This window comes from Apis mellifera, linkage group LG5 (assembly GCF_003254395.2).
Source record: "Apis mellifera strain DH4 linkage group LG5, Amel_HAv3.1, whole genome shotgun sequence".
Taxonomy (NCBI): Eukaryota; Metazoa; Arthropoda; class Insecta; order Hymenoptera; family Apidae; genus Apis; species Apis mellifera.
In genome coordinates, this window is record NC_037642.1 from 11,932,476 (window position 1) to 11,944,674 (window position 12,199).

Below are 12,199 nucleotides of genomic sequence, written 5' to 3' on the forward strand. Positions count from 1 at the left end.
CGATAAATCCACGCGAACAATCGTGGTAATTGTTTTTTTTTATCCTCGTTCGAATCTCAAAAATTCTTCTTCTTTAAGATCCCCCCCCCCCCACACACACACACACACACACACACACACACACTCAAAACACTCAACACACACACACTCAAAACACATTCAACACACACACACACACACACACACACACACACACACACACACACACACACACACACACACACACACACACACACACACACACACACTCAAAACACATATGTTCAAAACACACTCAAAACACATTCAAAAACACACTCAACACACACACATACGCACGCGCGCACGCACACACTCAAAAACACTCAACACACACACACACACACACACACACACACACACACACACACAGAGAGAGAGAGAGAGAGAGAGAGAGAGAGAGAGAGAGAGAGAGAGAGAGAGAGAGAGAGAGAGAGAGAGAGAGAGAGAGAGAGAGAGAGAGAGAGAGAGAAGGGCGATACGCTAGAACGAAATTTTTTCCAGATAGGAAGCTTTTACATTACGGTTCCCTGCCACGAAGGCCGCGTCAACTCGAAGGGCGGGAAATGGCTCATAATGTCGTAGAAGATTCGGATTATCCTCGAGCATCGCCAAACGTGAGAATTACATCTTTCGTTTGTCTTCGACTCGAAGAACGGATTTCCTCACAGGGGGGCGAATAATTTTGTTTGCAGACATTTTATAGCCTGCAGAGGCCGCATCGATATTCGGAAACGGTGATTCGAAGTTCCGTGATTCAGGAGAGCTGCATTTAAGAAATCGAGAAAGGGGGAGGGGAGAGCGGTGTTGAGGGAGAGGAAGTCGAGGAAGGATTTACATACGCATCCCCAGATACAGAGAGTTGTGTTTCACCAACGCAACACGTGAAAATCAAAAAGACTAAAGCCATGCTTATGCAATATTGTACACGTTCAAGCGTACGAAGATATTTAGCAAGTCGATAACAATATGCCTTTGTAAATATTGTATATAAATAAAACACATCGATTCGTGTTTATGCGTTTGTATCATGAGATTTTTTTTCCTTTATTCGATATAACCTGGTCTTGGGATTCAATTTCCGAACGATCGAAATTTCCATCATATATTTTTCTACTTTTTTTCTCCTTCTTTTTCTTTTCTTTTTTTTCAGCGGAAAAAATATGGATAATTTTAATGTAAAGTATCATTGAAGGTAAGATTTTTTTCAAATTGAGGGAAATCGAGAGGATCTGGACTATTTCTACTGGAGAGATTTAATGCATCTATGGACGTTAAATGCACTTGGTAAAAAGGAAATAGCGCTATCTCGTATAGTAGTCAGGAACAAAGCTTGGGAAACGTACATATATCTTCGAAACAGACCAAAAGGTGATCGCATAAACTCTGCTCGGTTGCTGTTGAAATCCGGGTCAAGGAAAGGACGCGATTTATCGTGGCCTCATTTCCAGATAATCTTTGTTTCAAGACGCGAGAATCTCAGATACTTAATGAGAATCTTCTTTTATATATGTTTCTTTTGTTTTAGACTGCAATCTTGATGCCTTTTATCACCACTAAATGTATCGGACTTGACCCACTCGCAAAAATCTCTCTTCGATCGTGCATACAATTTCATGAAAAATAAATGTAATTTCATTAAAAAAAATGTATATTTATACAAATTATTTTCCTTAAAAGTAATGAGAAGTTTATTATTAAACGATGAAATGATCTTTGAAATAAAGAAATAATTTGACAAATCGAAAGAATGAATCCATCTTTTCTACCTTTGTTATATGTACGATACATTAATTTAACCTTTTTTTGTTTTCATTTTTTTATTGATAAAAAATAATAAAAACCTATACTACATATATGTTTTTATCAAAATAAATATGATGATGTAATAATAAAATATAAAATAAATTCTAATAATTTATTATAAAAATTACATTATTATTTTTCCATTATTTTAAACTTTAGATTGAATTTAAAATTTAATTATTCTATTAAATTTTATTAAATGAAATTACTTTTGTAATAAAAGTTTTTTTCACATCGTAAAAGAAGTAATTAAAGGAATAACTAAAAAGTAAAAATAGGATTTTTTGAATGTGGAATATAATATACTAGAGGGCGTAAGAAACTGATTTTTATTGCCATCGATATTTCAGAACACTAGAATGACACCAAGTTCTGTCGCAAGATGTCACTTCTAGTCTTTGCTTCATATTCTAAAATATCGATTGAAAAATAACCAACCATTTCACTCAATGAGAAATAGAACACACGTGACATCTTTCGGAAATTTGTATATCGATCTCAATCATTATAATTTCATATAATGCCATCTACCATTCTATAATTTAAGTAATACGCATATACATCAAATACAATCTAAAATGATAATCTATTCATATAAAAATTTAAAAATTTGTTTTCAGATCCTATTTAATTAAAAATCTGACTACAATAAAAAAAAAAGATACATGAAATATAAGTCTTCATTGGTGATTTTGATTCCACAGTAATTTCTGAAACAAATTAAACTATAAAGAATTAGTAAAATTCTATAGAATTTACTTACTTCCAAATCCAGCCAGACATCATAAAAATTACTAAAACGAGCACAAATGTTTTAGTAACTGATAATAATGATTTTTCAAAGAAGATCCAAAAAAATGAGAAACCATTCGTTGCAGTTCTTCGGTCTTCCTTCTTCAGGCGCGATGCCCGCTGAAATTTAAATCTAGGCTCGAGATTTCCTAGCACAACGTTCGTTTCGAAACCTGTTTCGAGACTGCGATCGCGGAATTCGAAAAATCGATAAACAAAACCAGAGATCGAGTGACATTAGTCTCGGTTTCACCTTTCATTTTTCAAATTTTGATTTTCTGAAACAGATTGCTACGCGAAAACGCGTCTACTCGCTTACAAAGCTGTGACAATTCGGCCCTATCTACTTACAACTACAAACAGGCACGCCAGAAGTATGCTATCTATTCTACCTAGACCCTGTATTTAAAAAAAGTGGCAACATGGACACCAACACATTCACTCTACTCTCACGTATAACACTCGGGCGCAGAAACCAACAATAAAGAAAGCGTTTCGGAACGCCTCCGATACCCAAGCTTGGCACACTATATTTACACTCTAACTGTACCATTTACCTGAAATCGACTGACGATTAATTAGCGACCATTGCGTGAAACATGATGAAATTCGCGTGCACCTAAATTTTCATTGTAATGATCAAACGAATACGAGTAAGTTTTCTAGAACAATAATAGCATTAAATGCAAATTGTGGCATTGGTGTAATTTGAGGTTAAAAATCGATAAATTCCTTCTTATATCCGCAATGTTTAATTGTAACGTTTTGATTGTAAATTATAATTGAATTAATAATAGTTAAGGAAATAATAATGGAAACGATTCCACAGCCTAACTACACACATACATAGACACAATGTGGAAAGTACGTCGTGCATAATACATTAACCCGTCGTCAGTCGCTGAAGTTTTCATCAGCTTAAGAACTAAGATTATCATACCCATCATCTCTCTCTTTCTCACTCACGTAGCATCTGAGCACGTGAGTAAGATCCTAGCAATGAGCATGGAAAGGATTAAATCCTGAAAATCCTAAATTAAGAAGACAGATTATAGTATAAATATTTTGTATCTAACGGATTAATACTCGTTGATTTTATTTACATAAAATTTTATTTTATTTTATCTCCAATTTTAATAATCTACTTTACGAATTTAATGAATTAGATAATGATAAATAAAGAAAGATAATAATTGAAATTTAATTACTATATGAAAATTAATGTTAATATAAATTTATTTATGATTATAAATAATAAGAAATAAAAAAAAGACTCTAAATAAAATAATGAATTCATCATCAAAGCATTTATATTTTATAAATGTAAAATCAATTAAAAATAAGTTCAAAACTCATTGCTGATTCAGAAATCTATCTGTCGCGAAATGTTTTCTTGCATATAGAATTTAATTTTTGTACAAAAAAATAGAAAATATATTTATATTTATTAAATTATATCATATTCAATATCATTTTTCTAAAAAAATATAATGTGCAAGAAAACCTATCCTGATCCAATAAATAAAACAAAGTGTGCTCGTGCAAAATTCTATATATACAACCAATCACTCGTGTCGATTTGGACCTTTCATCCTTCGACATGATTGAGTGATCCAAAAGAACCAAAATGTATATAACTCACCATTAGATGCGAAGAATCTGCATTCCCATTGTAGTTCATACATCATGAAGAAATCATGAATCATGAGTGAAGATTTGGAAATATCTATAACAAAATGTAAATTATAACTTAAAAAAATAATAATAAAGATTAAAATTCTAAATTGTAATAGTAATAAAAATTGAAAGCTTAAAATCTTTAAAAAGAATAAAAAATTACATAGAAAAAAAAGACAATTATCTCTTCGCGTGATGGATGATCTCGTTATTTTCTTGAAAAAATAAACACTGAGTCTATTCCGTGCCGAAAACAGTTATTAAAAATAAAAAAATAAAAACAAGAAATTACTAACACATCCGTTTATATTGAGTAATCAGCGAAAACAAACAGTGATTCGCGAATGATTATTTTAATTAAATTTACTTAGAGCTATGTGCCCTAAAAAACAGACAATATTACTTACGAAACAAACACTGATTCTATCGATCATATTGCACGTCACAATAATCTGGAAATGAAATTACATTAATTGAATGAAAAGAAAATAAAAAAAAGAAACAAAATATATTCATATTCCCTTATCGAGCATTTATTTAATTAAAAAAATATTGCTATTTAAAAAAAAAAAATAAAATTGTGAATATTCATTATTAAAATTAATATTCTGTTCACATTATGTATATTAGACATATTTGAAATTTTTTTTTTATTTTCATCTTAATCTTTTCAATAATTAATATAATAATTATATAAAATTGTATGAAAACTATATACATAATACATAACTAGTAAGTTACTAAAAGAAAAATACAAAAATACTTACATTTTTCCTCGATATAGAAATTTAAATTTTACCTCTTTTTTCATAAAATATAAAATAAAATTATGATTTCCATATTGAAAATCCTTTTTCTAAAATTTTAAAATAAATTCTATCAGTCGAACTATTTATTCTGTGCAAAAGATAAGACTGACGTCATGCGCATAATGATGCGCAGTGATTCATTTTGAGACTGAATCTTAGCAGCTTCCTGATTGGCTAACATTACATGGTTCCGTATTTCAAATCAAAACTTCAAAAAATCAAATTTTATTATTTTTCATGGCTTCATGGCAATATTGAATTTTTCTTTCCTCTAAAAAAGACAAGAAATTAATTAATAAATTAATATAATACAAAGAAAAAATTTTAAATAAATAAAATATATTAAATTAATTGATTAAATTAAAATAATTGAACACAAATTTCATATTAAAAAATATAATATAAATTACTGTCTAATCAATAAATAAATAATGAAAAAAAATCGCTATTAAAAAATTTCTAATTAAAAGTAAGAAACTTCAATTCAACCCCTGCTAATATACAAAAAAAAAAAATTATTGAAATAAATACTATACAATAAAGTAAATACAAATAAAAATCACATATCTCGAAAAAAAATGATATAACTAAACATGAAAATTATTGATATTACAATCAATCATGCCTCGAGCCACGATTTCGATTATCAAATTACAAATTGCGAGGAGTGAGAAGGAAGCGAGAGGAAGAATATCAAATTCAACAAATCGAAACATGTCGAGCATAATCGAAAAAATCATACAAATATCGAAAATCTATCACGAAATTAATAGACATATACAAGATCTAGTTATTATATTTATTATATATTTAATAAATAAATACACATAATAATAAATAAATCCCACAAAATAATCAAAAATAATACTCAAAAAATAAAAAACATGCGACTTACTGAAGAACTTTATAGAATATTATATCGTCCACTTGATTGATTGTCCAATGATGAAACGTATCAACATTTACAAATAAAATGATTATATATATAATAAACGAATTATATACGAATAATTTACGTAGAAATGTGTGGACTGAATATTCGTAAATAAACGTGTAACTACAAACAATTGCAAAAAAACGCGCGAAACTGCTACTATTTCACTGCGCAAATAAACGTACTTAAAACATTCACAAATAAAACAAATAAATAATATATATTTTAACACTCGCGAATATAACGTAGGATGTATTTCAAATTTGATATTTGTGCACATTTTTAAATTATATCAAACGAATATAAATTATATATGATGTCGACATGCGTAGCTCCGGCACATGTATACAGTATGGCGGTTGAAGTGTACTAGTGTTTCTCCCCACCGTAATGCGCGTAACTCGGTGCGCAAAGTCACGCGCAATAATATAGCGATACATATCACTGTTTATAATTTTTCATTTATTAAAATTATACAATTATACAATTTATTAATTACAATTTAGTATAATGATATATAAATTTCTAATTTGCCATATTTATTAATTTTATACGACACATAAAAATTTATATATATATATGAATATAAAAATATTTGTATATTGTATATAAATATAAAATATTGTATAAAAATAGATGAAAAATAAATATGTAGATATTTACGATATATAAAAATTGAATCAAATAGATTTTGTTAAGATTTTTAATTAATAGGTTAAACAAAAGAACAATAAAATTAATTAAATATAAATACTATTTCTTCGAAGCATGAATTTTGTAAAATAAATATAAACAAGAAAAGCAAATAATAAAAAAGTAGAAATAGAATAAAAAACGCCTTTAACGTTGTTTTGAAAGTTAAAGATATGTTTGAAAGTTAAAGTTACTTTAAAAAATCGTTTTATGTTTCTAAAAACACTCAAAAGGTCGTATTAGTTTTCAATTCTTATTTTATTTTCTTTTAGTTTTGAAGAAGTATTTTTAGTACTTCAAAGATGGTGCTGATGATCACTTCTTACTCTTATCTCTATCTTACTATTTTCTAACCTTTTTTTGTGTTTCGTTTGCAACACTCTGAAGATGTCGCTAATTTCAATATTTTTATCTTATTTCTATCTTTTTCCTATATTTATTCTCGTTGTCTATTAATTTCATATATATATTAATTTCACATATATATCACTCTAAGGATAGTATTGATTTTAATATTTTTATCTATTTTTATTGCAAAACATGGGAAAATGCATTGAAGATTAAATCTATTCCTTTCTATTCTATTTCGTTTGTGATTTCAATATATAGAATAAAATTGTAGCGTTCTATCTAATTTTGCATAAAATTTTGAATAAAATAAACTTTATCAAATCAATCCAATATAATATTAAGGATATTTAAATATTTTCAATAAATCAACATACTGATAATATTGAAAAATAACTTGATCATAAAACAAGGTTAACAAGAAACTAAAAATGTTTTAATTATCTGTAATATCAAAAATCTTATCATGAGATTTAACGTACCACCTAATTGATACAATAATTCGTGCCATATTTTTCGAATATATCTACAATTTTATTTACATCAAATTACTTAATCTCATCTTTAACCTAAGTTAATCATTTTATGAAATCGATATATGTGTTTAACGCAACTTGTGATTTATAGTAAGTAAACCGGGGTACGGTGTCAATGCTTTTATTTCGTCATAATGTTACCATTGATCAATACTTATTTAACTTTTTTATAGTGACAAATCTATAAATATAAATACTCGTTATATCAAGTTGTCATAATTGCAAGGTATATACGTATATACTATACACATACTTACATTAAAAAATAGAAAACTTCTACTCATTTTAAATGTATAATTTGAATATAAATATATTAAAATATATACATAATAAATTTGTTAATCCGTTAATCCATAAATCAGCTGTACTAATTGCGTTAGTATTTTAACGTTCTCATTGGTCGTAATGGAATGAATTTGTGTGTAACAGTTGATTCCTCTGAAAATATATATTCATCGAATTATTCAAGTTTTAAGCAAATCATTTTGCATGCACCAAGGTACCAAAGGTCGTACGATACAAAAGCATTAAAATTGGCCAATAGTTATTAATTCGATCGTTGTGTTGCGTTGTGGTAATAATGATTACAGCAGATTAAGTGCCAAAAATCCACCTCTCTTCCCTCTGCCCTCTCTCTGGGTTGTTCCTTTGCCGTTGTTCCTGCGGAGAGGGGCATTCTTCTTTTACTTAAGGGGTAGACCGGTGGGAAGGTAAGGCAAATCTTATAAGCTAAAATAAAAGCGAAACAAGGCAAAGTCCGCGGGAGTATTTTTTTCAGTCTGAAGAACTGCTTCAGTGGAGTGGAGTGGCTATCGTATCACAGGTATTACCCTCTTAAAACAAACTGCTTTTCAACCGATTGTTAGTGACATTTTTTTTTAAATGTTTTAAAATATTGTGCCTTCCAACTAACAACGAAGCTAAAATTATAAAGTGAAAGTGCGAATATAATTTATCGTGCAAAATTGTTTAAAAGTGGGAAGATAATATTTTAATATTTTATTTTTAATTAGAAAGATAAAAGATGTGAGATACGATATGATTTTATTAGAAAGTGACATTATCGGGATATTAAATATTGGTATTAAAATTTCTAGCTTTCATATTAAAAAAAAAAAAACTAGAATTGATTATTTAATAATAATAATCGTTAAATTAAATCAAAGTCAAAATTTTAATTTATTAAAATTTATTAAAATAAGAAATTTTTCATGTCATCTAGTATTTGAAATATATAGAAATCATTAATATATAATTTCTTGAATTAGATACTCGACATTCAGATATAATGAATCAATGTCACAATCAAACAGTTTGTTGTACTTTAACGTGACCTGCTTTCATTTGTTAAATATATCTCATTAGCTAAATATATCAAATTGAGAGTATTGGTTGTAATACTTAAAGAAAAGATCGAAAGAGAAAAAAGAATATAACATTCTATTCAAACATTATTGACGATAAATGTAGATAAAAATGTATACTCGAGTATTTTGAATTGATTTACAAGATATTTCTAATAAAGAAAGTATATTTATTTACAATTGTATCTTGTATTATAATTTCTGAACGAAAAGTATTAAAAAGCGTAAAGGAGAAAGAAGAATATATTTTTTTACATACATTTTAGGTCCTGCTTAATTTCGGAAGACTTGAAAAAATATGTGGGCAGATGAAGAACCAGCGCCATGGGATATCGAAGAAACTCCAGAGGAGCAGCCCGAAGAAGCGCCTGCAGAGGGAGCTGCGGCAGCTGAAGCTGCTGCACCCGGAGAGAAGCCAAAGATCAAATTAGAGAAAATTGAACCGCCGCATTACAATCATCACTGGATTCGTCCCCTCTTCCTTAATTACGCGTATCTTTATGAATACAGGTAAGACATTAGATCTCGAATACTTTCATATATTATTTCTTACCGACTGAAAATTATTACCTACGAATAGAAATTTAGTCGAAGAAAAAAATATATATAAAATCTGTATCTGCATTAATATATCGAAAACTTTCGATTTTCCTTTCTTCTCTCTTCAGAAAAAATTATTACGATGACGTGATTAATTATCTGAACCAAAGGCAGAAAGGTTTATTCCGAGAACCTCCTAGAGCGCAGGAATGGGCTGAACGGGCAATGAGGACTTACGACGAGAAGAACGTCGATAAGAGTGTGAAACGATCCGCGGATCTGAAATATATAATTAACATGAGACACGAACCCAGATATTACAGTTACCATACTCGAGCGTATTATAGTTTGAAGTATCAGAAAATTTTGTAAAGATTTATTTTTTAATGATAAAAAACTATTATACAATTTATTACGCGATACATTGGCGGGTTTATTAAATATGAGATATATATAAAGTTACATAGTAATTTTCGTCGATACCGTTTACGTTTAACGATAAAAAATTTGTATCGATCGATCGAAGAATTTATTTATTCAAATATGTATTTAAATTTTATTCGTGAGATATTTTTCAAAAACTGAGCTTTTTTTAAATAGAAATACAATACATATTTCTTATTTCTGTTCTTTAAATATATATATTCATGTTCAATTTCATAGAAAGTTCAAATTTTTGTTTTAAATTCTTGTACTCAAAGACTGTATTGTTTAAGTAAATAGACTATATCGTTAAGTAACACTTCTCCGTTCAATATTAATATCTCCTTTCATCTATGTTCGCATAGCAGTTTCAAGCACAGCATATCGTGTATTAGTATAAACCGAGACGAGACAGGAGGGAAAATAATAAATTAAATATATCACTGTAGATTAGTTGGATAGTTGAACCAGATAGTAAAAATTGTAAACACCAGGAAGAAATATTTTCTGTATTATGTTTTATTGAAATAACGATATTAAATGATGCGGTGGGTACATTTTTATATTCTTTTTATCATACAACAATATCTTAAAATATTTACTGGATAATTTCTTTTTAAAACGAGACGCTTTTCTTTTTATTCGAAAATTTTCTTTTCAATGGCAACAATGTAACGGTATTTAAAGGATCCGCGATCTCACTTGGTTCTATTGACAAATTATTATTAATCTTCTCTTGTCTTGGTTTTATAGGCACACACGGTTCTATATTCACATTAGGCATTTTCACAAATTTTATGGTTTTCGGCGCTGGTTTCTCTGATAAAGCCTCCAAATTGGGGAATTTTTTTAATCTCATGTCATCATAGTTCTCTGTATTATCAAATTTCGTTGCGTGCCGCTGGAAAATGATATCCGCCTGTTCAAGAGTATTTCTCGCTTTCTCGATTTCTGCATTCAAATCGATCACATCGAATATACGATCCTGCAAAAAAACGACGAGTCGAAAGTTTTAGTTTTCTTAGCAGAACAAGGATCCATGTATATATATCTATGTTAAAATATTTATAGGTTATATACATATATATATATATATATATTTATAACCTATATATATATTATAATATATATATATTGTCAAGATTTCTGAAATTTTCTAGCCCCAAGTTGTTAACCTGAGGACCTTGTACACTTGTTTTCAATGGTAAATATATTTTCCAAATCAACTATATACGAATCAACTGTATGCGTATTCTGGGTGCAAACATAACCTGTATGTCCCTTCGTTTGCGCCTCAATTCGGCCATGTCTTCTGCGAATGCAGCGGAGGCTCGTTCCTTGTAACGTCGCTGGCTGGTAACGAAATCATCCTCGAAGTCGTCCTCGATTGCTCGATCGTATATATAATCCAAATCATCTAAAAAGTCATTACGATATCCCGATGGATTGTGAGAACCTAAAATTTGAACGATGATATTAGAAATTTCAATCTTATCGTCTGAAGAAAAATCATGTGGATTTCGTTCGAGATTCTATCCAAAAATCTAACCTTATTTTCTATTTTATGTCAAACAATTTTTTGTGAAAGAAAATAGCCTCCTTGCATCATTTATCATTGTTATTTATTATTATTAATACAATATAAAACTTTTTTTTGAGAATCATTGCCAATAAATATAAATATACGGAATTTAAATATGAAATTTAAAGTAGAAACGTACGTATGATTACGTATGATGATTATATATATTGTATATACGTACTTTCGAGGTGTTGTCAATTGTGTTGGTGGATTGAATAATTATATTAGAAAATGGAAGAAAAATTAAAAAATAAAAGGGAGAAGAGAAAAATTAAATTATGAAAGGAGAAATATTTTGGGAAAAAAAATGAATAATTATACAACATGCAAACTGTACAATACATGGCACGAATAAAGAACAAAATTTATTTACAAATAAGAAGAATGCATACATATAACATTAGGACAATGTCTTTCTTATTTTAATGTAATTTGAACTCTAACAACCCTAAAACGATAAAACGATAACGGTATGTAAATAAAATTAATTCTTTACTTAGATTTTACATATATAGATATAGTATATATAGATATAGTATATATATATATATATATATCTTTATTTTACATAGAATTTATGAATTTCAACAACCTTTTAAAGTTAAATAACAAATAATTTCTTCAAATTTATATCTTCTTTCTTATCTTCTTTCAATAAAATATCGTTTAAAATAAAA

At 28.6% G+C, this 12,199-nt stretch overlaps 3 protein-coding genes and 3 long non-coding RNA genes across 13 annotated transcripts in view; 2 read left to right on the top strand and 4 right to left on the bottom strand.

Moving 5' to 3' along the window:
* The window catches only part of LOC408857 (hemicentin-1), a 103,548-nt gene extending 102,512 nt beyond the window's left edge, over positions 1–1,036 (top strand). For 6 of the 8 annotated variants that reach the window (XR_001702959.2, XM_392388.7, XM_026440714.1 and 3 more), the window contains 2 exons: positions 523–635; positions 714–1,036. Coding sequence is in view for 6 of the 8 variants with exons in the window: in XM_392388.7 (XP_392388.5) it covers positions 523–635; positions 714–794 (194 nt within the window). In the remaining 2 variants the exon portion in view is untranslated. Of the gene's footprint in view, positions 1–522; positions 636–713 lie in introns of those variants that run through there. The other 2 variants (XM_006567621.3, XM_006567624.3) reach the window with 2 other exon arrangements.
* Positions 1,037–2,120: 1,084 nt separating this feature from the next.
* LOC100576287 lies at positions 2,121–4,850 on the bottom strand. Its single transcript, XR_410928.3, has 2 exons — positions 4,701–4,850; positions 2,121–4,342 (listed from the first exon to the last, which is right to left on the bottom strand). It is a non-coding gene; the product is annotated as an uncharacterized LOC100576287 (long non-coding RNA).
* Positions 4,851–5,110: 260 nt separating this feature from the next.
* Positions 5,111–6,420, bottom strand: LOC113218773. Its single transcript, XR_003304682.1, has 2 exons — positions 5,998–6,420; positions 5,111–5,373 (listed from the first exon to the last, which is right to left on the bottom strand). It is a non-coding gene; the product is annotated as an uncharacterized LOC113218773 (long non-coding RNA).
* A 1,036-nt stretch (positions 6,421–7,456) lies between these two features.
* LOC113218764 lies at positions 7,457–8,270 on the bottom strand. Its single transcript, XR_003304643.1, has 3 exons — positions 8,129–8,270; positions 7,871–8,051; positions 7,457–7,794 (listed from the first exon to the last, which is right to left on the bottom strand). It is a non-coding gene; the product is annotated as an uncharacterized LOC113218764 (long non-coding RNA).
* Positions 8,271–8,295: 25 nt separating this feature from the next.
* LOC725364 (flightin) lies at positions 8,296–10,083 on the top strand. Its single transcript, XM_016912430.2, has 3 exons — positions 8,296–8,436; positions 9,244–9,487; positions 9,646–10,083. The coding sequence occupies exons 2-3, from the start codon at positions 9,276–9,278 to the stop codon at positions 9,887–9,889; spliced, it is 456 nt and encodes a 151-aa protein (XP_016767919.1). The 5' UTR covers positions 8,296–8,436; positions 9,244–9,275; the 3' UTR covers positions 9,890–10,083.
* Positions 10,084–10,104: 21 nt separating this feature from the next.
* Positions 10,105–11,966, bottom strand: LOC107964006. The gene is made up of 2 exons (XM_026440628.1): positions 11,212–11,966; positions 10,105–10,925 (listed from the first exon to the last, which is right to left on the bottom strand). The coding sequence occupies exons 1-2, from the start codon at positions 11,245–11,247 to the stop codon at positions 10,557–10,559; spliced, it is 405 nt and encodes a 134-aa protein (XP_026296413.1). The 5' UTR covers positions 11,248–11,966; the 3' UTR covers positions 10,105–10,556.
* Positions 11,967–12,199: the final 233 nt, after the last annotated feature.

Excerpts from the sequence above, each read along its gene's own strand:
- LOC725364 (XM_016912430.2), top strand. The coding sequence starts at position 9,276 with ATGTGGGCAGATGAAGAACCAGCGCCATGGGATATCGAAGAAACTCCA. Across the intron at positions 9,488-9,645 it reads GCGTATCTTTATGAATACAG|AAAAAATTATTACGATGACG; the intron begins GTAAGACATTAG and ends TTCTCTCTTCAG.
- LOC107964006 (XM_026440628.1), bottom strand. The coding sequence starts at position 11,247 with ATGGCCGAATTGAGGCGCAAACGAAGGGACATACAG. Across the intron at positions 10,926-11,211 it reads GCAAACGAAGGGACATACAG|GATCGTATATTCGATGTGAT; the intron begins GTTATGTTTGCA and ends GTTTTTTTGCAG.